Source organism: Mytilus edulis, chromosome 5 (genome assembly GCF_963676685.1).
Source record: "Mytilus edulis chromosome 5, xbMytEdul2.2, whole genome shotgun sequence".
Lineage (NCBI taxonomy): Eukaryota > Metazoa > Mollusca > Bivalvia > Mytilida > Mytilidae > Mytilus > Mytilus edulis.
In genome coordinates, this window is record NC_092348.1 from 73,795,674 (window position 1) to 73,822,993 (window position 27,320).

The 27,320-nt window shown below is 30.6% G+C and overlaps 1 protein-coding gene across 6 annotated transcripts; it reads left to right on the forward strand.

The window, feature by feature from the left end:
* Positions 1–26,947, forward strand: LOC139524443 (CKLF-like MARVEL transmembrane domain-containing protein 7). Of its 6 annotated transcripts, none has more exons than XM_071319215.1 (5): positions 1–98; positions 14,338–14,513; positions 16,091–16,261; positions 17,322–17,432; positions 22,998–26,947. In XM_071319215.1, exons 2-5 carry the CDS (start codon positions 14,388–14,390, stop codon positions 23,163–23,165), a joined length of 576 nt encoding a protein of 191 aa, XP_071175316.1. In that variant the 5' UTR covers positions 1–98; positions 14,338–14,387; the 3' UTR covers positions 23,166–26,947. The 6 variants fall into 6 exon arrangements, with proteins under 6 accessions (XP_071175316.1, XP_071175320.1, XP_071175318.1 ...); XM_071319219.1 differs by lacking the exon at positions 17,322–17,432 and adding an exon at positions 18,500–18,607 and having other exon boundaries at positions 4–98; XM_071319217.1 differs by lacking the exon at positions 1–98 and adding an exon at positions 318–549.
* Positions 26,948–27,320: the final 373 nt, after the last annotated feature.

Below are 27,320 nucleotides of genomic sequence, written 5' to 3' on the forward strand. Positions count from 1 at the left end.
AATTGTATAGACCTCATAATCAACTTCCGGCAACATTCTGATTATGTCCCTTGAACAGGTCAACTATTGTTTACAGAAAATTGACACTTTGTAATCGGGTATGTATAAATATGCGATATGTATATGCAGCATGATTTAAAAATGCACATTGCAGTAATCGTTATCTTTGACTTTAAATAAAATGTGTTATCCAGGCAGTATAGTTTAGGTTCCAAAATTAGTAAAATACAAAATATGGGCGTTACGTATACAAGTCCTGTCAAGCAAAAAATGTATCCACCGGCTCTGATTTGTCAATTTGTGACCCTGTTATCAATCACTAAGGTTTTGTTTATCACGACTGACTTTTTGAGATATTTTTCTATTTTAAGTGATGACTCCCTAAAGTTTAAACATCACCCCATGTTTACAAAATCCCGTCTGATTATTGATCGTCATGTGCTTTAAAATTCTTTGAAAATCTATAAATAGAAAAGTCCATTTACATTTTAACTGAGTTTTAAGAAAACAAACATAATAAAGTATAAATTACTGACCAGTCAGTTTCAGGTATGCTATATAATTCTGATATTGTTAATTTTTTTCAGTATGTTTAAATAGTAGTACCAATATTATTTCTGTAGTATAAATATTTAGATACACAAATTTATCGCTATTTTGCTATTTTGTGCATTTTTCCTTTGATCTTTTTTTGTGATAATTTTTCATGTCATGCTACTCGCTTGAGATGGAAAATTATGGCTAGAAATTTAGAAAAGACGTGGCGTTGCTAATGAAATTGAAATGAAATTGACAACAAATTGTCATAGGTAAAATAGCGATAAACAGATTATCATTGGTCATCTCAACTCGATTGCTTTTCTCACTTTAGTCGTACCTGCTCAAGCAAGAAAATCAATCTTGTTGATATGATCAACGTAATCTATAAGGCCAAATAAAAATATATGTGTGGTTCCAGTAAAACTACCTTCCCTACTTTTTCGGCTTAAAAATAGCCTACCCTAAAGATTTTATTGTCATTTTTCATTAAGCACTGTTAAATTCAGATTGTTGCTCCCATAGACTCAATGTAAAAAAAAAACATAAAATAAAAAAATAAACCTACCTACCTAGTAAAAAGTTAGGGTAGGCTACCCTAACTTTTTTTCAGTTGTAACTGGAACCACACATACTTTTTTATTTGGCCTAAGTACATTTTGTATTTCAATATTTCAGTTATCATGGTCATATCTCAAATTTATAAAATTGAGAAAGGAAATGGGGAATGTGTCTAAGCGATAAACAACCTGACCATAGAGCAGACAACAGCCGTAGGCCACCAATGGGTCTTTAATGTAGCGAGAACGTCCTTCAGCTATCCCCTTAAAAATATGTACAATGTATACTAGTACAGTGATAATGGACGTCATACTAAAATCCGAAAATTATACACAAGAAACTAAAATTAAAAATCATACAAGACTAACCAGGGTTCTCGTTAAGACGCGTATACGCGTCCTGGATGCATGGAAATCGAGCTGGACGCATTATTTTGTAAACCTGTGAGTCCCTGGGACGCGTCCTGATTGTATCCTCCCCGAGTCCCAGAAACATCGTTTGCCTAGAATATTTATCATACGACATTGTTTTGAGCCGTTGTTTTGACAAGAAACTAAACCAGAAGTCTATGTCATTGATGTGATGTGTAGATCAATATTTTTAGTCACTAACAAAGGCCAGAGGCTCCTGACTTGGGACAGGCGCAAAATTGCGGCAGGGTTAAACATGTTTATGAGATCTCAACCCTCCCCCTATACCTCTAGCCAATGTAGAAAAGTAAACGCATAACAATCATGACAATAGTTACAATACGCACATTAAAATTCAGTTCAAGAGAAGTCTGAGTCCGATGTCAGAAGATGAAACAAAAGAAAATAAATAAAATGACAATAATACATAAATAACAACAGACTACTAGAAGTTAACTGACATGCCAGCTCTAGACCTCAATTAAACTGATTGAAAAATTATGTCTTCATCATATGAATATCAGACACAATCCCTCCCATTAGGGGTTTAGTATCATACTATCATAAAATATATGAGAAGAACATAACCCGTGTCATGCCAACAACTGTTTTTTTTTAAAATGTGTTCAGTTTCGGATGCAAAGACCCTATAATTTGAATCAATATTAAAGCCAAACTATGCAATCTTTAATGACCTGACAGCAGTATCGTAACTATATCCCTTCTTTATAAGTCTTTTTAAAGGTTTTGTAAGCTTTTGAGGTGAATACTAACATTTTTGTGCTTTGTAAAGAATATTACCATAAAAGATTGGATGTGAAATACCCGTCACCAAGGGAACGTTACCATCTAAAAATGTATATTATTATCATAAATTTTTTTATTAAGCTACCCGTTAATGATATAGATATCAAGATCGAGGAAAGGGCAGTGGGCATTGTTAGTATTAGTTTTATTATACCCCACGCAATGAAGTTGCGGATGGTATAATGTTTTTGACCCGTCAGTCCGTCCGTCAGTCCTGTTTCTTGTCATCGCAACTCCTCTCAAACCACACAACAGAATTTCACGAAACCTTTTCAGATAATAAGGACATACTATGTAGTTGTGCATATCGACGGGAAATTGCGATTCAATTTTTTTTCTAGGAGTTACGCCCCTTTGAACTTATTTACTTTAATGTTCTACTGCAACAGTTTGTCATCGCAACTCCTCTCAAACCACACAACAGAATTTCATGAAACCTTCTTTCAGATAATAAGGACATACTATGTAGTTGTGTATATCGACGGGAAATTGCGATTCAATTCTTTTTCCAGGAGTTACGCCCCTTTGAACTTATTTACTTTAATGTACTACTGCAACAGTTTGTCATCGCAACTCCTCTGAAACCACACAACAGAATTTCACGAAACCTTTTCAGATATAATAAGGACATACTATGTAGTTGTGTATATCGACGGGAAATTGCGATTCAATTTTTTTTCTAGGATTTACGCCCTTTTGAACTTATTTACTTCAATGTACTACTGCAACAGTTTGTCATCGCAACTCCTCTGAAACTACACAACAGAATTTCATGAAACCTTTTCAGATAATAAGGACATACTATGTAGTTGTGCATATCGACGGGAAATTACGATTCAATTTTATTTCTAGGAGTTACGCCCCTTTGAACTTATTTGCTTCAATGTACTTCTGCAACAGTTTGTCATCTCAACTCCTCTGAAAACACACAACAGAATTTCATGGAATTTTGTAGATAATAAGGATATACTCAATAACTATGTAGATGTGTATATTGACAGGAAATTATTATTCAATATTTTTTCTTATACAATTTTTTTTTCTTATACTTATTTAATTTCTCCAATGACAATGTGGGGACGTGGGGTATGTGAGCGTGCTCACTTAAAGGTTCTTTAATTTAAAGTAAGTTCAACAGGATAAATTTCTTTAGTATACATACTGAAGTGGTCATTATTAAGAGCCAATATATCATCCAAATATCTAAAAGTATTGTTAATTTTTGTAGTTGTTTCGATGGGTCTTTGCTAATTTTAGTCATAAATTGTAACTCATAACAATACAAAAATTTTGTTTACATTTTGCCATCTTAAGCTTTTAAAAGTATTGGTTCTACTCATTATTGAAGGCCCAATAATTGTTTACTTCTTCAAAAATATAATTACCATTTGCTGGATAGATATATATCATGTAGATCATTTGCAATCATAACACATCTTCTTATTTGTAGCTCACCTGTATCATGTATGTTCCAAAGGGCCCTTTTGACATATATTTGACTATTGTCATCACTTGGTGTAACTGTCAGTCTTCAAAGACGTCATCCTTAATCTTTAACAAAAATCTTCTATGCAACTGTTGATCCAATTCAAATATTGAAAGTTTTTGGAGTTATTGCCCTTAAATGATGTTTTTTTTTATATTTATCTTTGACACTGCTTGACCTACATGCATTTGTTTTAAAACTACATGTTCATTTATAATAGATAGGAAAAAAATCTTTGCTTTGTGAATGATCAATGCATTCGAATGGGGACCTAATGATAGAAACCCCCCTTAATCCTGGGTTGCGACCCCTTCCCCTCTCCCTCCCATTTAAAATGGCTGGATTTGGCCTGTCAGATGTTTGATTTGAAAACGTTATTAAGTTTATAAGATACATTTTTAGTAAAAAAATTTACTTTGTAACAAGTACAAATAAAGTACAGCAATGTATATATATTGCAAAAATTATAAGCAAGACAAGATCTATGTTGACTTATAACTAAAAGTCTTTTTATTGACTTTTTATGTTTATAGCACCAGTACTTTGAAGAGTACATGTATTTGCTGTTTTTCTGCTTAGCGTACAGCATTTAGGAGTAAGAATCAGAATATTAAATTAATGGCTATACAAAAACCTAGTTCAAGATTTCCGTTTGATTTCTAACTTAATGCAAGGGCCTTATAACAAAACTTATTTGCATCTGACATGTTGCATATATAACTATATGATTATTTGTACACTTTGATTTAAACTGTAATTGTACTGCTTCTCTGATCCAGGCATCTTGATTGACAATTAAAATTGTTGTTGTTACTGGTTACTATAAGAGATTTAGATGAATTTGAAATTGTCATGTTTCTTTACTTTTCCAAAAATAAATATAATCCATTTGAGAGACTTTGCTCTTTACTACTTTAGTGTTAAATCATAGTGTACATATATACTTTCTACTCTGCCAGACCAAGCTCATAAGAATATATAACACTAGAAAAGATTTTGAAATCATTTTTTTTTATTAGAAAAAAATTTAGTACAGAAAGGATATTTTTCTGTTAGCTGATTCATGGACAGCTATGATATCATGATTGTGTAGTGCTGTCATCAATTAATTTAAATTCTTAACCTCTTACATGTCTCAGATAGAAAGTAAACTTGATAAAAAGAAACCAAAAAAACTTCTTAGATCTTACATGTACATGTATATATTATAATTTTGCGAATTGGAAATGATGCTTTATTTCCTGTCCCTATTTTTCCAAAGCAATATTCATTTAACATGTTTTCAGTGCTTTTCACCTATATATATGTATCATCTAATACACAATAGAAAAGAACTTTATCGAAAATAGTTCTGGCATTTAAACCTGGCTAGGTAGCACAGTTCTAATTAGAAACAGGAATCTGCAGGTTTCTTTGATGTTACAAGAAGTTAATGAAACAGTAGTGTGTCTATTAATCTTACTATTTGTGTACTATTAAAACATGAGATGATGATAAAGATATATCTACAAGCTATGTCATTCATACATCACTGATCATAGTCAATCAATAAACATGATGATGAGGTGATGTAATTTTTATAAACTAAGGTAGTAGTAAGCTGAGTGTTTATATTACTGAACTCAATGGGGGTGCATAGGGGAAATGTTTTTTTCTTTTTCTGTCCTAGTACTACAATGTACATCGGACTTCTCTTGTGTGTGTATTGTTATGAGTTTACTTTTCTACATTGGCTATCTAGAGGTATAAGGGGAGGGTTGAGATCTCATAAACATGTTTAACCCCGCCGCATTTTTGCGCCTGTCCCAAGTCAGGAGCCTCTGGCCTTTGTTAGTCTTGTATAGACTTTTATTTTTAGTTTCTTGTGTACAATTTGCAGTTTAGTATGGCGTTCAATATCATTGAACTAGTATGTATTTGTTAAGGGGCCAGCTGAAGGACGCCTCCGGGTGCGGGAATTTCTGGCTACATTGAAGACCTGTTGGTGACCTTCTGCTGTTGTCTTTTCTATGGTCGGGTTGTTGTCTCTTTGACACATTCCCCATTTCCATTTTCAATTTTATGTACTATAAACTAATACATAGTATTAATTTTTACGAAAAAATACCTTTAAATAAGTGCTTTTGTTATTCTATATTTAAAGTTTCTCGATCTAAAAAAGAGACTTCATGTACAAAAAATGTTCTACATGTGTACAGGTGTAAGTGAGAAATGGGTAGATGAACACTGTACTAAAAGGAATACATGTTGAATCATCAGAATAAATTACAAACTAAATGTATTAAAAATGTGTGGATGTTATGATATACTAGTAATTCTAAATTCTTTTCATATAGATAATGATTTAAAAAAATTACTTTGCTTTGGGGTCTGTGGATGAGGTTTAAACATGTTAAAAATAACAGAAAAACAAACAAAGCGCAATATTAAGTAAAACAGATTAAAAATATAGAAATGCAGTTCCCCTAAATTATGCTACCCTATCAAGACCATGATGCATCTTTTAAATTGCATCTCCATTGTATTATATAGAATAAAAGTTTGTATTTGCAAATTAGACCTAAAGGATACATATATATATATATACAATCAGATAAAAAATGAACAGGATAAATAGTACAAATAAAGCTTTGTTGAAATATTATAGTAAAATGTAATAAGTAATGCCATGGCATGGGGAAAAAGTTACATGTCCTATTAAAAATCTGCATCCTCAATTGATGAACAAAAGTGTTGTGTGTATGCAGTATAATTTAAGGTATTTATTGTTTGATGTGAAAATTGTCGGTAATTATAATAATGATGTAATGTTTGTTCAGACAATTCTCATGGTTATACTTCTTACATACTTCATCATATATATGTTTCTTATCGCCATGTTATTTTATTATTACACAGTTCATTGAATATAATTGGCCATCTGAACCTCACTTTTTTAGTGAATTACATGTACCTTAATTACTTTTAAGTGTTGGGTTTTTTGCTTGTTTTTGTAGCTTTATGCATGGCTACTGTATAAGCTTTGGTACAGCAATAATGGGTATATACTTTTCCAGTTTTATATGCAATTTATTGTTAATCAGCATACATTACCAATGGATGCAGTCATATCAGTATATTTGTACAAATGGTCATTTTGATACATTAAAAGAGTAACAGTAAAAAAAGTGGCAAAAGATACTTAAGAGGAGCATTCAAACTCATAAGTCAAAAATAAACTAATAATGCCATGGCTAAAAAGAAATAGATAAACAATAGTACACAAAACACAACATAGAAAACTAAAGACTACGCAAACCCACCAACAAAGGGGAGTGATTTCAGGTGCTCTGGAAGGATAAGCTGTAAAGCAGATCAATCTTTGATCATTTTTAACTGATTTGTAGCTTTAAAAGTGTTAGCAGTTTTTAAAAATGAAAACCCCAATAAATTAAGTACTTCTGGGAAATTTTTCAAGTTTTGTGTTAAAAAATTTGGTGAAATCACTGATCAAGTCTAGATAATAAAAAAGATTTGCATCTTTCATTTTCTTATAAAAATTGTATTGTAATAAATGTTTAAAAACTCTTAATTATCTAAATGACAAATGCAAGAATTCTAACTATTAATGTCCTTTTCAGGAAAATACATAAACACAATAATTACCCAAAATATAATAAATCTGGGGGGAAGATATGCTCACTCTAGACTGATGTTTGTAAAGTGTAAAGTCACGACTTTTATGATGAACTTCATATAAAGTGAACTACTATGTACACTAACTTGAATATACAATGTTCTTGTCATGTTTGATAAGTACTTCAGAGGCACTCAAGTGATGTTTGGTCATTGTGATACAAGGTGTATATTTTATATACACACTGGTTTTCTCTTTGATCTTAGTTTACATCTTGCAGAGCAAAATATGTAAGAAATTGTCTGGTGTTTTAAAAAAAAAAAAAAAAAAAATGTAGAATTCATTTGAAAGATGGAAAAAGTGAAGCAATAAAAAAAAATTGACATTTAGTTGAGGAAGGACAGACATTTACATTTGTCATTTCAGGGCCTTTTATAGATGACTATGCTGTATGGGTTTTGTTCATTGTTGAAGGCTGTACAGTGACCTATGGTTGTTAATTTCTGAGTCATTTGGTCTCTTGTTGAGAATTGTCTCATTGGCAATCATACCACATGATGACATCTTTTTTTTATGGCTAAAAGAAAGGAAAAAACCCACTAAATTAATTAGATGTAAGAATTTTTGTGAAAAGAATTGCTGAACTTTTGACATAGTCATTTGCTCATCAGTTTGAAATTGAATGCCAATTAATTATTTCCATTTTCTAGGACACCTATATACATGTACATGTAGGTAGTCATTTATATATTTTATTTAAGCCATAAGACATCTAAAACACTATGTATGCCAATGACTGAATGTTAAAAATTTGTATCGCATAAAGACATTGTAAGATCTAGAAGAACTTATATTTTAACTGTAAAATGAGGTGATCAAGTTTAGTGTTGTGTTTATCATATTTCAATCATGAAACACTTAATAAAGCATTAAGTGGGAAATTATGTGACATGTAATTTTTCCTGTACTACTACTGAGTATCACATGTACAATGGTTGAATACAACTGAAGAAATGAAATTTGATAGTTTATCAATTATTTAAATTAACAAGTGTTACATTGTTTTGATACTTGGTCTTTTAAAGAAAAGTTTAAAGGTTAAAAAAATAAAGAATGGTAAAAAAAACAAAAAGCATGAAGTAGGGGGGACCTGGTTTATATTACCCGGCATTTACCTAGTTGATTTGAAAGATTAAGGTTTATTGTAAACTTTTGTCATTCACTCACACTGATGGTGTCAAGGAAACATGTATATTAGTCAAGTCTTATCTGTCTCTAATAAATGATATGTTCATAAAACTATAAATTGTTTATGCCATCATTGAAATTTTTTATTTTGAAATTATAGAAAGAAATTTCAGCAAGAATGGATGTGATTTTGGGGCCTTTTACAGCTGACTGCAGAGCTGTATGGGCTTGAATACTCATTGTTGAAGGCCATACATTGTCCTATAGCTGTTAATTTCTGTGTCATTTGGTCTGTTGTAGAGAGTGATCTCATTGGCAATCAATTACCACATCTTCTTTTTTATATATCGTAGCACAAGACCCTCTTATATTTCAATTTTCTCACACTTTGACAAATTTAAGGTACTTATAAATGGGAAACTTTTTCTCTGATTTCCCCTTCTGGGTAAATGTATGCATCTAAATTCATGAAAACCCTTAGATAATTACAATCATTTTAAAGGATACATGTTTATCTTGTTTTTTATCAGTGAACTTTCACATCCTACATTTGTATAATAAATTAACTCATTCATAAGTCATGTAAGTAAAATGTATACAATGTTATTGTAATTTTACAGTGATTTTGTCACATTGATATGAAAAGGTTGAGAGGGGAAAAAAATGGAACATTTAAGTAACAGAATATTAAATCTTAACTGATTAATACATTTTGTAAATATGATAAGTTGAAATATCTTTATACATATATCTGTCAAGATATTTCTACAGGAAGATTTTATTTCCTTTTATCAATGGGAAATCCATTCTATATTTGAAGTTACTGAATTTCTTTTCATTGTTATACCAAATGAATGTTTCATGAGATGAGTTTTGTTGCCATTTTAAAATTATATTAATTCATCACCTGGACGAAAGAATTTAGTATAAACCTTGTTTAACAAGTAGTAGGTATGTATTGTTAAGGCCAGAAGGCCCTTAGATGATGTCAAAGGTTCTTATGTAGATGTTGTTAACTTAAGTGGGAATGCTCAAGGTATCAACTGCTTCTGTGTTAATATATTTTTCATTTTATATCAAGTCATACTATATATAGCTATATATAAGAGGATAAAGTATACACATACAATGACATATGTATATGTACAAGTGTATGATCAAGGCTAAATTTTGGACAGATATTTTTCTGTTTTTCAGTTTTAGATGTAATACAATCAAATCATAGTACACATGTACGTCACATCCAGTTCCATACAAAAAAGGGTCGAATAACATTTTCTTTGAATTTGACAGTTCCTACATTCATATTTTTCATTGCAGTATATGTACAAGTGTATGATCAAGGGTAAGGCTTAGTCAGATATTTTTTTCTGTTTAGGGTCATTATATAATGTACAGTTTTTAAGATGTCATATCTAATTGATGTTTTACAAATTTAATAATCTAGTACAAAATTGTCCAAATGAATTAAGTGGTATCATCATGAGTGGTTAATGAAGGCGTTATATCCTCTCTGGAATAGAAATATTGGTGATTGCTGCACATCAAAATGATCAATCTGATTTTACACATTTTATATTGGATTACTGTACGAACATAAAATAACTAGAAACCGTAAGGTTGATCAATAGATTTACATATTTATGAATGTAGAGTAAAATGTTTTATAGTTTACTATCAGTCTAATGGAAAAAAATCCATAAATATGTAGATTGAAAAATGAATCTTGTTAATATTCAAGCCCTGTCACATTGAAATTATGTAACTGTAAAATGTAAAATGGAGATAATTTTATAATCAAATATTGATATATAATGAAATATGTGTTGTATATCATGTGCAGATAGATGATAAAATGCAAATAAAAAAAAACAGTTCAAAAGATTGGTGATGCAAATTTATATAAATTTTGGAATATTTGATTTACAGAGGCAGATTAAGAGGGTACAGGGGCTAGTGTTTTCCTAATAGGGCTTCATATATGATAATGTATAAACTTTTAATGAGTATCATTCCAAACATAATGGCTTGCTAAGGCACCCCCTTTATTCCCCTCTTCACGATCCTGTGGATCTGCACCAGTTTTATACATGTCTTTCTAATATTGTAGATGTTTGCACACAAGTCAGTTATGGTCTTATGGATGTACTTATTTTCAGTTAAAAAAAGCCAATAGGATAGGGATATGGAAAAAAAATGGTTGTCAAAAAATTGTAGCAATTTGGAGACGGGGGTAATTTTTTTACAAAGAACTGTACAGGATGATTCTAATTTAAAGCCTCAGTCACACCTTACCAGATAGCTCGAACGGACGCCTAAGGGATAACTTTTTTTCAATCCGTTCATGTCCGTTAGACGTCCGTTCTTATCCGTTAGGCGTCCGTCCATATCCGTTGCATGTCCATTCAGCGTACGGTTTATCCGTCGACGTCCATTCTGTCCGGTGGAAAATTTTGAGCATGTTCAAAACTTTGAACGAATGTCTGTTTTGTACGGTATTCGTCCGTTTCATTTCCGTTTTGTATCCATACGTGTCCGTTATACATCCGTTGGAGGTCTGGCAGATAAATTCACCAACGGACGTCTAACGGATAAAACGGATGTTGAACTAATGTGAAACGGACTTCTACCGGACGTATAACGGATAAAACGGATGATAATCGGATCTGAAACGGATAAATGCCAATTGAAAATTTCTCGTCAGAAATGCCAATTAGATTTCTTAAGGTTCAAGAATTCTTATAATTCATAATGGATCTTAGAATAAGGGCACATCTTCACAATCAAGCAGCTGTTATTCAGGTCAGACACTGCCCTTTAGCAGCATTTTGAAGAACAAATCAAAACCAGTTACACAGAACATTTTCAATATTAATGCAATTTACATGTATTATAATTGTCGCCTTTAATTTTTTCGTATATCTTGTTTATCCGTTTTATCCGGTACGCTTCCGTTAGGTGTCCGTTTTATGGGGTACTCGTCCATTGGATGTACGTTCGACATCCGTTCTGTCCGGTACGTCTCTGTTTCTTGTCCGTTGCATATCCGTTATGCATTCGTTAGGTGTCCGTTTTAGTTGGTCAGTACATCAACGGACTCCCAACGGATAACAATTTTGTCAACAGACAACTTTTCTTTTCATCCGTTAGGCGTCCGTTCGTCTTATCCGGTAAGGTGTGACCGAGGCTTAAAGCATTGAGCTGAAACTTTGTGTTGGTCCAGGATTTATTAAAAAAATTGAGACCCTTGTCACAATAAACAATGTTTATAGGAGTACTAGTGGAACTGTGCAATAACCATATATATGTATAATAATATAAGCTCAATAAAGGAAGGGGTGTGACCTCCCTGAATCTGCCCCTGCCCTGGAATAAAGGATGGTAACTTAATGGATGATAGTCCCAACATTCTTAGATACCGAGTATTGTCACCCTTACATGTAAATGTGAATTAGTTTTATTTCATACACACACAACAAAAGAAAACAAGAACACTATGAAAATACAAACAAACACAAATTTAAATAACATGGATTTTTTTTTATCAAATCTACGGAATGTAATACATTATGTACATGAGCAAACGAATGCATATATGTATATTTAACATTGGTTAAATATGAAACTACAAAACCAAGTTCTCTTGAACTAACAAGTTTTTACAAACCATTAAAATTTGAATATATATATATGTGAACAAATACATGTACTACTACAATGAAACAACAACTTGTTGCATTTAGTAATAAATGATGATGAATAGACAGTTTCTAAACACACATAGCACAGCTGTTGTTTCCAATAGTCATTGTCTGACATTACTTTCAAATACATTAAGTGTTACACAATAATTAACTTCATACTCATAACACAACTTGATAAAAACTGCTTATTTTCTCCATTCAATGCTCAGAGATACAGACTACATTAACACAAGAAAATAATTAACTATTACATGTATCATGTAGATGGGAATCATTATATACATTGTTTTTATATCGCTACAGGACTATATATCTGCCAAATTCTTGTGATATAAAGAAACAAAATGACAATTATTTACTGCCGACTTGTTGGTTTAATTAATAAGATAATTATGTTACAATGTGCAAAGTTATAGAATTTTTTAAGTGCAAAGAGGTTGCAGAAATTATCTCCCTTTTTAACTAAGTACAAATTTAAAAGTTGCTGAAATAAACCAGAATTTTAATGCTGTATAGAGTAAAAGATATAATTAAAAAGATTTATCTCAACAACTTTGTTTATGCCTGATATAATTATGTCATGTTTTAACAGGCTATAAATGAGTAATGAGTGATGTAAGGTTTTGTTACATTTTATAAATATTGACACACTATTTCCCTAGACAAACAAACTTGATTAAGGATCATTAAGCATGTACAATGTAGCTTTCCTGGTGAAAAATCTGGTCCTGATAGAAAACTGATGTCATTTGACTTAATTACTATGCTTCCAGTTAAAGCATACAAGTAGATCTGATTTATACTGTGAAGAATTGTATAACTTTCAAGATTTATTCGTTTAATTTATGATAAAACTTTTATGTTATATTTGAAATCATACCTTCATCTCTTAGATTAATAGACAACAGTCGCTCAACATAGAATGTAATCAAAAGCAAGAAAGCAGGCAAGACATTTCAGTGTGTGCACACTTGATAATAAAAGTAGTATGCATAGGCGGATCCAGGGGGGGCCCGGGCCCCCCTTTCGTGGGAAAAATTTGGTTGATTATATAGTGAATCACTGAAACATGACTGGAACGGGCTCCCCCTTAGGTCAGTGAACGGGCCCCCCCTTAGGAAAAGCCACTGGACTATGGATATCAACAATACATGTTGATGATGTACATTAATGTATATAGGTACTACATTTTCAATGGCACCACAATACACCTTGAGGATTGAATATGTTATAAGTTAGTACTTCCTCTTTTTTTCAAAGAGATACAACTCAAACATAACTGTTAAAGTTTTAAGAAAATGAAATTTGTTCAGCAGCTTATAATTGGTCTTACTTTAATCTATTTATATTTATTTGAACTAAAACATGCTTTTTTGGCATGCACTTCATTTTAATCATTACAATATTAGTTTTTAAGAATCTGCAACTGTGAATATTTTGCTAATACTTAAATTCTGATTGAAAATTTTGCTGTGGAATGTATATACTGGCCATTAAGGTGATTGTCAATCACAAAGTAAGATACAAATATTATTGGAAGGAAACATAATTTGAGTTGTTACCTTTAAGATGCAAAGTGATTTAGTTGATATAAACTTTATTGGTTTTTATAATTTGTTTATACTTCAAGGTGAATTAGTTAAAGATCCATGTGTGTGGTTATTTGTTTGAATGCTAGAGTTAATGTATGTAAACTACTCAGATATAAATCTGTAGGTTCAATAAGTAGTTACATTTTTAATATTAGCAGAAAAGGGTCATATCAGACTTCGTCTCATCCAGGGTGACATTCCCAAACCACCAGGAAACACTCTATCTATTTATACACAAGCAAAGTTGATTATTTAAATCATTATTAAATAGTACATGTACTTTATTTTCTGTGTAAGATGTTTGTGAGTGTATATTGTGTGTGTTAAAAGGGATAAATAAGATATCAACAAAAAGATATCAACAAAAAAATTATGATTTATTTTGATTTTAAAGGAAAATCTGATTGTTCTAATTTAGTTCCTTACTCTATTTCAGAAATTCCACATAGATTTTAAAGAAAGTCCTCTTTACCCAACAGGCTCAAGATGGACAGCCAATATAATGTCGATTCGACAGAGAAAACAACAACCACAACTAGCTCCAGTGGAGACGTTGGATTGGATAAAATGTATATGAAATCTATAGATTCCATACTGAAAATAGCTGAAATGGTAATTTTATTTCATAACCAGTGCTGCATTTATTTTAAGTGGTAGTTTGTACAATCATGACTATATATCATGACTATATTATCATGATTATATAATATATATACATGTATATCTTTTCTGATTTTGGAAAGGAGTAAGGAGAGTATATCCTGTTGAACATGTTGAAGAAAAGAATTACTTTGCTAAAAAATCCTATGAACTAAAACAATTAACACAGATGTCCTCATCAGCTGTAGTATTTTGATAAAATAAGAAATACATATAAGTCTTGGCTTATTTTCTTAATATATGTATGAGAAAACAAAATTATTAACAAAATTATCTGAATTGCATAATTTGTTCATGTTTTTACCAAATATGAATTGTATTAAGATATGTACTCATTGGTCTAAACTTGAAAATGTGTCAGGTCCTGAAACTGATTTTGATATTCTCCACAACCTCCATCATTTCCATTTAAAGATGATGTGTAATAATTTTATTTGTATACATTGTTTATTGTGTTTTTAAAACACAAACTTTTATATTTTTAACCGGATTTTTGTGACAAAAATGTCGGTTATTGATTTGGGGATGTACGGCGGGCGGGCGGACGGGTGGGCGGGCGGCAATCAAATGTTGTCCGTGCATTAACTCATGAACCGTTCAATCAAAGCTTTTAAAATTTAATATGTTATTACTGACAACTATACGAAGGTCAAGTTCAATAATGGCGATTTTGACTTTTACCGTTCAGGAGTTATGGTTCTTGAAAGATTGAAAAATGGAGTTTCCAGTCGTGTTCCTGCATTTACTCATGAACTGCTCTACCAAAGCTTCCCAAATTTTAATATGTTGTTACTGATGACAGAATGGAGGTCAAGTTCAATAATGACGATTTTGACTTTTACCGTTCAGGAGTTATGGTTCTTGAAAGATTGAAAAATGGAGTTTCCAGTCGTGTCCGTGCATTTATGCATGAACTGTTCTACCAAAGCTTCCAAAATTTTAATATGCTGTTACTGATGACAAAATGGAGGTCAAGTTCAATAATGACGATTTTGACTTTTACCGTTCAGGAGTTATGGTTCTTGAAAGATTGAAAAATGGTGTTTCCCGTCGTGTCCGTGCATTTTCTCATGAACCATTCAACCAAAGCTTTTGAAATTTTAATATGTTGTTACTGATGACAAAATAGAGGTCAAGTTCAATAATGACGATTTTGACCTTTACCGTTCAGGAGTTATGGTTCTTGAAAGATCGTAAAATGGCGTTTCCATTCACGTTGTTGCATTTACTAATGAACCATTCAATCTAAGCTTTTCAAATTTTAATATGTTGATACTGATGACAAAATGGAGGACAAATTTGATATTGACGATTTTCACTTTCACCATTCATCAGTAATGGTTCTTGTGATATTGCCAGGACACAAATAAATGTAAATAAATCCGGTTTGCTGTCGTTGTGACAGCCTCTTGTAAACAGTTTGTTTCAGGCAGTGAGTCTCATATTCAATTCTGTGTGTAATCTCTAACCAAAAGCACATGAGCAAGCACAACCATGTGTTTTAAATGAATGTTTTATTTATATTTCAGGTCCTGAGTCTGATCATATTTATCTGTGTAACCTCCCACCCATACTACAGCCACATTGGAGGAGGATGGGTACAGTTTGTGAGCATATCTTGTCTGATTACTGTACTTATTCTATGGATCTTCTTTATGCTACGTATTATCTACAAACTACCAGGACCCTGGATGTTAATCGTAAGTTTCATCAAAACAAGATTGTTACTAATAATAAGTATTTTTGGTAAATTACCAATGAGACAGCAATCCATAAGTAAAAGAAGGAAAAAAATTCATATCTTTACAATTCATGTTCACGGATTCGCATACATGTATTTGATTTTTAACATACTAAAACATGTATTCAAATGACAAAAAATCTAAAAGAAATAACAATGCACAGACTGTTTATTATGTATAAGCATTTAGTGGGTATTTTAAACTGGACACCATGTGATTATCCACCAAGATGACCTTTGAAAAGTGCAGACAATAAATTAACCTGATAATGAAACTTGTACACAATGCTTATTACCACAAAACACAGATCAAGTTTAAATTTAGGCAGTGTCAAATTTACATCTCTAAGGGTATGCCCCTTTTCAAATGGAAAAATTGCTGAATTTTTCATTTTTGATCTCTAAATTTAGTTTCTCTCAACCAAATGTTATTAAACTTGTTCGCAATGCTTATTATCATAAAATACAGATCAAGTTTTAATTTTGGTGGTGTCACTTCAACTGTTATAGAGTTATGTCCTTTTACAAATGGAAAAATAGGAACCAAAATATCTGGTCTAAAAATATCAATGACGTAATTGTTAAAAATAAATTTTAAAATTGGAGTTACCTTCCTTTGTCCTTAATTGTAATTGAATCAACTACAACCAATGCCTTTTACAATGCAAAGTTCACTGAAAAAAATAAAACAATCTTTACCCTTCCGTGCTTACAATGGCTTACAAGCACTTTGATTAAAGTTTTCAGTTTTGTCCCTTTATAACTTTATATGATATGCAAGCAGGGGCATCATCTGTGTCCCATTGACACATTTCCCCCTTCTTTTTTTTTACATACTTAATTTACACCAGTCCACCAATAAAAACTGTATACTGAAGGTACACTGCTTCATCTTAACAATCAATAAATAATAAATTCAAATTAGTATAGACCATCATATTTCATTAAATTATGAACACTTATAAATTCTGTATGGGAAATCTTGTGTGTACTATAATTTTCATACCTTTTGATTTCAGATCCTGATTTACTATGTAGTATATTGTGTGTTTTACTTAATATCATTTCTGGTTTGTGCTATACAAGCTGGAAAATATAGCTCTGGAACTGGTGGTTTAATTGCTGGAGCAGTAAGTTCATGACCCTTAATTCCCTGCATGCAATAGATCATACCAATTCTTATATTTTATTAATTTGGTTCAAAGGCTATTCCATTTAAACTTACTGATCTTTGAACAGATGATAATCAATGCTTTCAGATTTATTTTTATTTTTCATTCAATTTATCTTCATTCAAGATGAATGTATATATATATAAATACATATTCAAATGAGCTCAATAGATATTTTTGAAATTACATCTGACCAAATGGTTAATGCTGGATTATCTTAGATTAATAACTTTAAATTGGATAGCCCTTACATATTTAGCTTTGATTTTAATACAGTCAACATGATTAAGTGAGGCCAGTTGACGTGGTTAAGAACAAGATTTGAAAAATATGAAAAAAGTAAGATAAAAAAACGAAAAGATATTAAATTAGCATAGATAAAAGAGCAGATTTGAAAAGAAAAAAATTTTATGCTAGTTTTATATATATTTAAAAAAAAAATCGTTTCTATTTTATATGGACTATGAGAAAATTCTAGATCAAAATTATTATGGGGAATTTTTTATGGTTTTGTTTTTGTTTTAGCATTTGGGTTTATATGCAGCCTGCAGGTCCTGATTGTGTCTTCTAAGTAATTTAACTGGCCTTGCTTTATTTCTGGCATACTCATTAAATATCCAAATCATCAGATTTCAAAAGAAGTACAAGATTTTTTGTATAATATGGCAAAAGAGAAAAATAGTCTACAAGATTATTTTGTTTAGATTTTAAATGAATAGTAGTAGAGAAATCCTGTATCCTACTATTTGCTATCAAATATTTATCTAAATCTGATGATTTGAAACAAGTTAACTGCTAATTTTTGTTCCAGATTTATTTTCACATGAAGTTTCATTCTGCAGATTTCTGTGTGGCATTAAACTTTTTGGTGAAAATGTGCTATTTATATATAAAATAAAAAGGCACACAGCTGTTGATGCAATTTTACGAAAATGAAACTGGAAGAAAAATTTCTAAGTATACATTTAGTTAACCTTAGTTTTAGTTTTCAAGTTTATATTAGCCAACTTTTCCTTTGTTTACAGATACTTATATACTTTGTGGTTTATGTTGTACTCTATTTTATAAATGCCATAGTCTGCTTTGCCCAGTCAGGCAAGGCTCCAATAAGTGCTGGTTTAGTTGCAGGTGGTGTAAGTATATTTTATGTATTCTGGTTTAGTTTTCACTTTCGATCTTTTATATCTGGGCGTTATGTATTCGGGTTTAGTTTTCTGTAATTAGTTAATACTTCAGTTTCTTTATGTATATCTCTTTCATATTCATTTGATAAAATTTACTGTTTGCAATAGCATGAATTGTTCTATATAATAAGAATGTTCTTATCCCGGGCATAAAAACAATGCCGTATTTGGCGAAACCTTTTCAACACTCTATCTCCAGTGCTGTACAACTTTGTACTTTTTTCACTTTCGATCTTTTATATCTGGGCGTCACTTGTAAGTCCTGTGTGGACAAGGCGCGTTTTATTGCGTATTGAATTTTAAACCTGATGCTTTTTGTTATCTATTAATCATGTTTTTCTTTGTCTAATGTGTTCTCCTATTTATTTGTATTGTAGTCCTGTAATATTATGTTGTCATTTCGGTGTTATATTTAACTTTGCCATTAAAGTGCGAGGTTTGGCATGCCACAAAACCAGGTTCAACCCACCACTTTTATTCCCCTTTAAAAGTGTCCTGTACCAAGTCAGGAAGATGGCCATTGTTATATTATTGTTCGTTTCTGTGTGTGTTGCATTTTAACGTTGAGTCGTTTGTGTTTTCTCTTATTTTTATACGACCGCAAAATTTGAAAAATTTTTCGTCGTATATTGCTATCACGTTGGCGTCGTCGGCGTCGTCGTCGTCCGGCGTCCGAATACTTTTAGTTTTCGCACTCTAACTTTAGTAAAAGTGAATTGAAATCTATGAAATTTTAACACAAGGTTTATGACCACAAAAGGAAGGTTGGTATTGATTTTGGGAGTTTTGGTCCCAACATGTTAGGAATTAGGGGCCAAAAAGGGCCCAAATAAGCATTTTCTTGGTTTTCGCACTATAACTTTAGTTTAAATTAATAGAAATCTATGAAATTTTGACACAAGGTTTATGACCACAAAAGAACGGTTGGGATTGATTTTTGGAGTTTAGGTTTCAACAGTTTAGGAATTAGGGGCCAAAAAAGGGCCCAAATAAGCATTATTCTTGGTTTTCGCACAATAACTTTAGTTTAAGTAAATAGAAATCAATGAAATTTAAACACAATGTTAATGACTACAAAAGGAAGGTTGGTATTAATTTTGGGAGTTTAGGTCCCAACAGTTTAGGAATTAGGGGCCAAAAAGGGACCCAAATAAGCATTTTTCTTGGTTTTCGCACCATAACGTTAGTATAAGTAAATAGAAATCTATGAAATTTAAACACAAGGTTTATGACCATAAAAGGAAGGTTGGTATTGATTTTGGGAGTTTTGGTCCCAACAGAATAAGGGGCCCAAAGGGTCCAAAATTAAACTTTGTTTGATTTCATCAAAATTGAATAATTGGGGTTCTTTGATATGCCGAATCTAACTGTCATGACTGTGTATGTAGATTCTTAACTTTTGGTCCCGTTTTCAAATTGGTCTACATTAAGGTCCAAAGGGTCCAAAATTAAACTTAGTTTGATTTTGACAAAAAATGAATCAGTTAGGTTCTTTGATATGCTGAATCTAAAAATGTACTTAGATTCTTGATTATTGGCCCAGTTTTCAAGTTGGTCCAAATCGGAGTCCAAAATTAAACTTTGTTTGATTTTATCAAAAATTGAATAAATGGGGTTCTTTGATATACCAAATCTAACTGTGTATGTAGATTCTTCATTTTTGGTCCTGTTTTCAAATTGGTCTACACTAAAGTCCAAAGGGTCCAAAATTAAACTTAGTCTGATTTCAACAAAAATTGAAATCTTGGGGTTCTTTGATATGCTGAATCCAAAAATGTACTTAGATTTTTTTATTATGGGCCCAGTTTTCAAGTTGGTCCAAATCAGGATCTAAAATTATTATATTAAGTATTGTGCAATAGCAAGTCTTTTCAATTGCACAGTATTGCGCAATGGCAAGAAATATCTAATTGCACAATATTGTGAAATAGCAATTTTTTTTTTAATTAGAGTTATCTTTCTTTGTCCAGAATAGTAAGCAAGAAATATCTAATTGCAAAATATTGTGCAATAGCAAGATTTTTTTTTAATTGGAGTTATCTTTCTTTGTCCAGAATCAACTTAAATCTTTGTTATATACAATATACAATGTATATTCACTTTTTACTACCAACTGATAAATTATAATAAATAACATTCAGTGATAACAAGCAGTTTTTTTTTACATTTTAATATTTTATGATGTATTTAAAAGAGTAGTTATTGTTGCAAACTCCATTAGAAATTTGAATTGATATCAGTTTTGGAAAAAGGGAAACGGGGATGTGAAAAATAAGGGGGGGGGTTTAAATTTTTCTCATTTCAGATTTCATAAATAAAAAGAAAATTTCTTCAAACATTTTTTTGAGAGGATTAATATTCAACAGCATAGTGAATTGCTCAAAGGCAAAAAAAACCTTTTAAGTTCATTAGACATTCATTCTGTGTCAGAAACCTATGCTGTGTCAACTATTTAATTTTAGATTCAAAAAGTTTGAAGAAGAAATCTTTAATTGATTTGTTAAATCTTGACATTTGTTTTGTGTAAAAAAAACCCATGTATTGTCAAAAATTTGATCACAATCCAAATTCAGAGCTGTATCATGCTTGAATGTTTTGTCCATACTTGCCCCAACTGTTCAGGGTTCGACCTCTGCGGTCGTATAAAGCTGCGCCCTGCGGAGCACCTGGTTGAGATATTGAGATCAGACGTGGCATGGCACTTGTCTATCCCAAATTCATGTATTTGGTTTTCTTGTTATATTTGTTATTCTCGTGGTGTTTTGTCTGATGATTGGTCCGTTTCTGTGTGTGTTACGTTTCGGTGTTATTTCGTTGTTCTCCTCTTATATTTAATGCGTTTCCCTCGGTTTTAGTTTGTTACCCCGATTTTGTTTTTTGTCCCTGGATTTATGAGTTTTGAACAGCGGTACACTACTGTTGCCTTTATTTAGCTTTGCTTTAGTTGACAATTTCTGTCTCTGTCTGTTTCTCTGTCTCTCCCTCCCATTAAGTTTCAAGTCTCAAGGGGAAGAAATATGTTTTTTCGCTAAAAAAAAAAATATATTCTGATCACCAATATGAAATAAAATGTTGTCATCAATCAGATGACCAAAAAAATATTCAGAAAACATATTTCCTTCATACCTTTTAGTGTTATATTTAAAAAAAAATATAATTTGATAGATAGCGTAGGAAACGCGTGAAAAAAGACGAAAGACCAATAACACACCCTGTCCTCCATTGAAGTTAAATGGTTGCTTTCTTAGAAAATAACAGACTGTGCTACATGAAATCGAACTCCACCAAAAACCTGGATTGATTTCAGGTGTACTCTGATTTTGACTTCATTTAATGTTTATAGTCTTTGTGATAAGGTCAGTTCTAAGTTACTGTAAGTAAAAGGTCAACTATATCAATTCAATGTTGATCTTGTCTATCTTTTGCAACATTTTATAATGGACTGTACATCATATCCATTAACATTAACAGAAATTTATCAACGAAATATATGCTGAGATATTTTAATTACAAATTGATGTTATACCTGTCAAGAAAATAACATAACTTTTACAAGGTGCAGGAATCTGATATCTGTTCTAAATAAAGGCAACAGTGGTATACCGATGTTCAAAACTCATAAATCGATAGACAAAAACAAATCCGGGTCATAAACCAAAACCGAGGGAAACGCATTAAATACAATAAAATGCTGACACAACATTAAAATGTAACACACACAGAAACAAACTAAGCATTAGACAAAATCCGATGCGAATAACAAATATAATATCAAAACTAGATACATGAATTTGGGATAGAAAAGTACCGTGACACATCTTATAATAATGTGAATTCACTGAAAATATTAATGAAGTCATGGTTAAAGTAATCTTTGATAATTGGAGTTATGTTGCTTTGTCCAGAATTATAGTTGAATCAACTATGAATCAACTACAACCAATGGTTTATACAATGCATTATTTAATTTTACTTCCCACTGATAAATTAAGACAATCTTGAATCTTTACTCTTCAGTGCTTAATAATAAGCACTTTGATTCTATTGCTTTATGTTAAGGCCAACAATAGTTTATCATTAGAAGATATTGTTTCAACACATTATTAAGTCATAATCAGCTTATATATATGACAAGTATTTTGTATCTTAACTTTTTGTTTTTAATTGCAAGGAATCAAAATTTAAAATAATAACATTTTATGTTTAAATGAATTCACAGAAAATTAAAGGAAAAAGTTTAAACCAGACTCCATATCATTATTTATTATCGTTTTCGTTCAAATTTAAGAGATGACAAAAACTGCACAAAATATAATATTGTTTTGATATTTCATTTTAGGTTTTCTGCGTGATCATCCTGGTTGTCTTGGGTGCAGATACCTTCTTCCAATTCCGTAAGTGGCAGGACAGTGGCTCCAGCTTCTCGACTAGAAGTACAACTTCATCTGGTGGAGCTGCCACCACAACGACAACACATACCACCTACGAAACCCGTACTCAATACTAATGTGGCAGCAACTGAGTGGTTCTAAATATAGATTTTTGTTTGTATTTGGTAGAAGGGTGTAGTAAAGATATGATGTGGAATTTTATATGCAACACAAAATGTGTGTAGAAAATTTATACAGTGATTGAAATTTGAATAAAGTCCATCTGGTCATCGTCAAAATGGATCAATATAAATATTGAGACTGCTTTTTTATTTTAAAGTATATATATACATGTAATATGAAAATTTTAAATTTATTCCTCCCAAAAAAAATCTTAAAATTTTATGCTATAAATATCTTTTATGTTACAATAATGTGCCAACAACTTCAACTTCTTCACAAATTTTTCCTTGTGCGATACAATGCTTATATATTTTTGGTTGCAGATTAAATGATATAGAATTTTTTGACTTCAGTCAATAAAAAAGTATTTTGAAATAAATCACATTTTAGAAAGCATTTACATAATTTATTACAATTACAAAACAATAAGATATAATTTCAAGAAAATGAGAGTGAATTGCATAATGAACCTCAAGATTGAAACCGGGAAATACTTCATGCTTAAAAATACCATTGACTACTCCTACAAATTGATAAAAAAATTTCTATTTGACTGACATTGTATGTTGAGCTACATAAAATTTAGTTTGATAAGAGGTTGAGAATAGGTGATCCCACATGACAAAATTGGTAATCTTGTTTTTTGAACATATTTCTCAATTTGAAGCTAACAGAAGCTCAAATTTACATCATTTTACAACTTATGATAACATATATACTGAGGCTCATTTGACGGTATTAGGACATTACGCTTAGAGAGGTGTTTTTGACATTTCATTATCTAGGCTATATCTACCTTCATAAAGCACCTGACAGTCCATTATAGAAATTGGAAAAATTATTAACTCTTGCCTCCAAAAAACAAGTCAAATAATGCTAAGGCAGATTTTCTTTCAGTGGTATTTTTAAATGCAGTGTAAAAGTAAGATATGATTTTAGAAGACAAAAAAATATACTAATTAATATTGTTTAGTGTTATAATAGATAGTTTTTATATACTGTGTATCATTATATGTATATTTGATGTTAATTTATTACTGCAGTATGGGTGTATTCATGTCACAGATAAAGCATAGTTTGTATACTAAATGCAGCGATCACATTTCTCCCATCATTTCTTATGATAAAACATTGTCTAATCCTTGATGACATCATTGTGGTAAAACCATTGATAGATATGGGTGATTTCTAGCTTTTTTAGAATTTTATCTTGTCAGAAAGAGGATAATTATAACAGTTTGTTTATTGGTCAACAAAATATGTAGAATCTGAGAAAAAAGTAAAAATCTCAAAGGGCTTAGATTAAACGAATTTAAGGAAAGAAGATTTAAAAGTTTAAATAACTAAGAAATAAAATTTTGGGATTTGGCTCTCAAACAGGTTTTTTTTTTTTAATTGATACTGGTTTTTTTTAAATGAATTGAAATAAAAAGCTCTTAAAAGGGAAATAAGTGGATAGTTTAAAAAAATTCTTATATTAACCATCTTAACCGTGTTACTAAAATAAGTTAGAGGGCTGATAGTGGTCATTAAGGTTACTACAGAATGCCATAGGGATTTTTTCATGTATTATTTACTTTGAATTTGATTCACTTGATTAGTATATATATTAAAATAAAGAATTTAAAATATTGCTTGTCATTGATTTTAAAGACCTTTCAATTTTTTTTTTATAGTTTTCCTTGTATTTGGGTTTCAATTTTACTTTCTGTAAATATGTGGCACTAAACAGGTTTCGGTATATAAATCACAAAGTAAAAATACAATGAATGTCATGTGTTTCATTTTGAATGTAATGTATTTATCATGTATATATTTTTGAGACACCAGTGGAGACTTTCATGATTTTTTTTCTTTGGGAAGAAGTAAAAATGTTGCAAATAATATTGTTAACTAACAATAAGTTTTGAAATTCATATTATACACAATTACAAACCTTTAATAAATATCCAAATATCTTTCCAGGCCATGTACAGTTTTTCAAAAGGTTAAAACTTTTAAAATTAAATACAGTTTATAATAAAACTAAAATAAAAATTCTTGCATGAATTATTTTTGCACAAACTATTGTGTAAACTTTGCCTTTGACATCATATTTCTGCTTTTGTCCTATTTCATATCTAATTTTGTTGTTGGTGTGATTATTCCATTGTTTCATTCAGGGTTTTGCTAAAGATATAATTTTAATGTTTTATTAAATTTGTTTATCATCTCATATGTTGTTATTACACATTTTATAAATGTTTCATATGTTTATAAATATGATTATGTTGTATAAATCATTAGTGTAATGTGTTTTTTACTGGCTGATATAGTTTTTCAAATACTTTAATTTTCTGTTCTGTATTTTTTTTCAGTGTAGCCTCTTTTTTTTTCTTATCTTCTAATTTAAATAAAACAAAAATCTTTAATTTTAGTATTTGGGTAATTAGTTACAACTCTAATGATGATAAATGCTAAGTATTTTATTAATAAAACAATATTTGAGTGTACAAATATTTAGTGTCTATACTTTGTTATTTATAATTTTTCAAATAATGTTAAATGTTGTTTAAAAAAAATTAGTTAACAAATAAAAAAAATTGCACATGGCTGCACTGATTGTCAAGTTAAAATGCTTAAAATAGAATTTTGATATATCATATCCTAATAACCTATAGTGGAAAGCTAAGTTGAACAGAATCTTTTTGCAAACAGTTTCACTTAAACTGGTAACTTGAGAATAAAGATTTTCATGAATTGCAGTGTTTAATTACATGAATACATATCCCTAGTTTAGTCATACAATTTTTGTGATAACATTTCATTTTCAGTAGTTATTGGTACTTTTTTTTAATGTTTTTGTTTGTTTATAATATTTTATGTTTAGCATTAATTTGGAAAGCTTTAACTTTAATCATGCAATTATTTCATCTTAAGCTTTTTTCGGGGTTATAAAAAAGAAAAGACGGACAATTTTTGTTTGCTAATAGTGCGACTAAGAAATAATTGAATGTATGAATATTTAAACAAAAAACAGGTTTAAAAATTGCAAGTTAAACAGAAATACTGTTCCACACAAATCTTGAAAAAATTGGACTATAAATATTTATTTTTATATTTTATATATCGTGGGCTGGTTTAATATTCGACTATTTTTAATACCATTTTTTTTTTATTTTTACAATATTTATTTTCTTTTATTTAGTAGTATGCTAGGATAACTGTTCATTAAATAATATTTTTGCTAATTTCAGCTTATTTAGCATATTATAAGATCTGTAGAGAGATAAGAATACTCATATGAGGTTACATTGAATATTAATAGTTCCATTTAAAATGTTTTTACTCAAACAACCTCAAAAATTAAACTCTGTTTAATATTAGGAACTGCCAACTTAAAAATAGTATGTAATTTGTTTTTTAAAAGATAAAAAGAAAGATAACAAGGTTCATACACATTTTCTCTTTTGATTTTGATTTTTTAATTTGAAAAAAAAACTTTACTTTCACTATTCTCAGTTGAAAAACATATTCCTGAAGCTTAATAAAATGCACTTAAACTTTTCAAATTATATGAGTTTTGTGTATGATCATGTACATAGTTATTGTACTAGAATATATAAATAATATGTATACATTGTTTTGTATATCTGTTTAATGGCATAATCCTAAATAGAAATATCTGTATTTTGTCACAGAGCAGCTAATATAGAATCCTGCTTATTCAATATAGAATAAAATAGAAGTTATTGACTTTTCTTATTTATCTAAACTGGAAGATGTTCAATACAATCATTGTTAAACAGTTTTCCCGTTTGAATTGTTTCACATTTGTCATTTTGGGGCCTTTTATAGCAGACAATTTAGTATGGGTTTTGCTCATTGTTGAAAACCTTTAGTTTATGATTTCTGTGTCATTTGGTCTCTTGTGGAGAGTTGGCTCATTAGCAATCATGCCACATCTTCTTTTTTTATACTGATAACAAAAGTATTTGGTTCCATTTGTCATGAATTTGAACAAAATGGACAAAATCAAGGATTGGCAATAAATTACAATTCCCTTAGATGTTGTTATAGAATATAAGAAACTAAAGAAGATGGTTTTAGACAAAATCTGTGAATCTGTT

What these genes read in the sequence shown, in the direction of transcription:
- LOC139524443 (XM_071319215.1), top strand. Translation starts at nt 14,388, where the DNA reads ATGGACAGCCAATATAATGTCGATTCGACAGAGAAAACAACAACCACA. An exon ending in TACTGAAAATAGCTGAAATG is followed by an intron (nt 14,514 to 16,090) that starts GTAATTTTATTT and finishes TTTATATTTCAG; the next exon opens with GTCCTGAGTCTGATCATATT. An exon ending in GTGGTTTAATTGCTGGAGCA is followed by an intron (nt 17,433 to 22,997) that starts GTAAGTTCATGA and finishes ATTTCATTTTAG; the next exon opens with GTTTTCTGCGTGATCATCCT.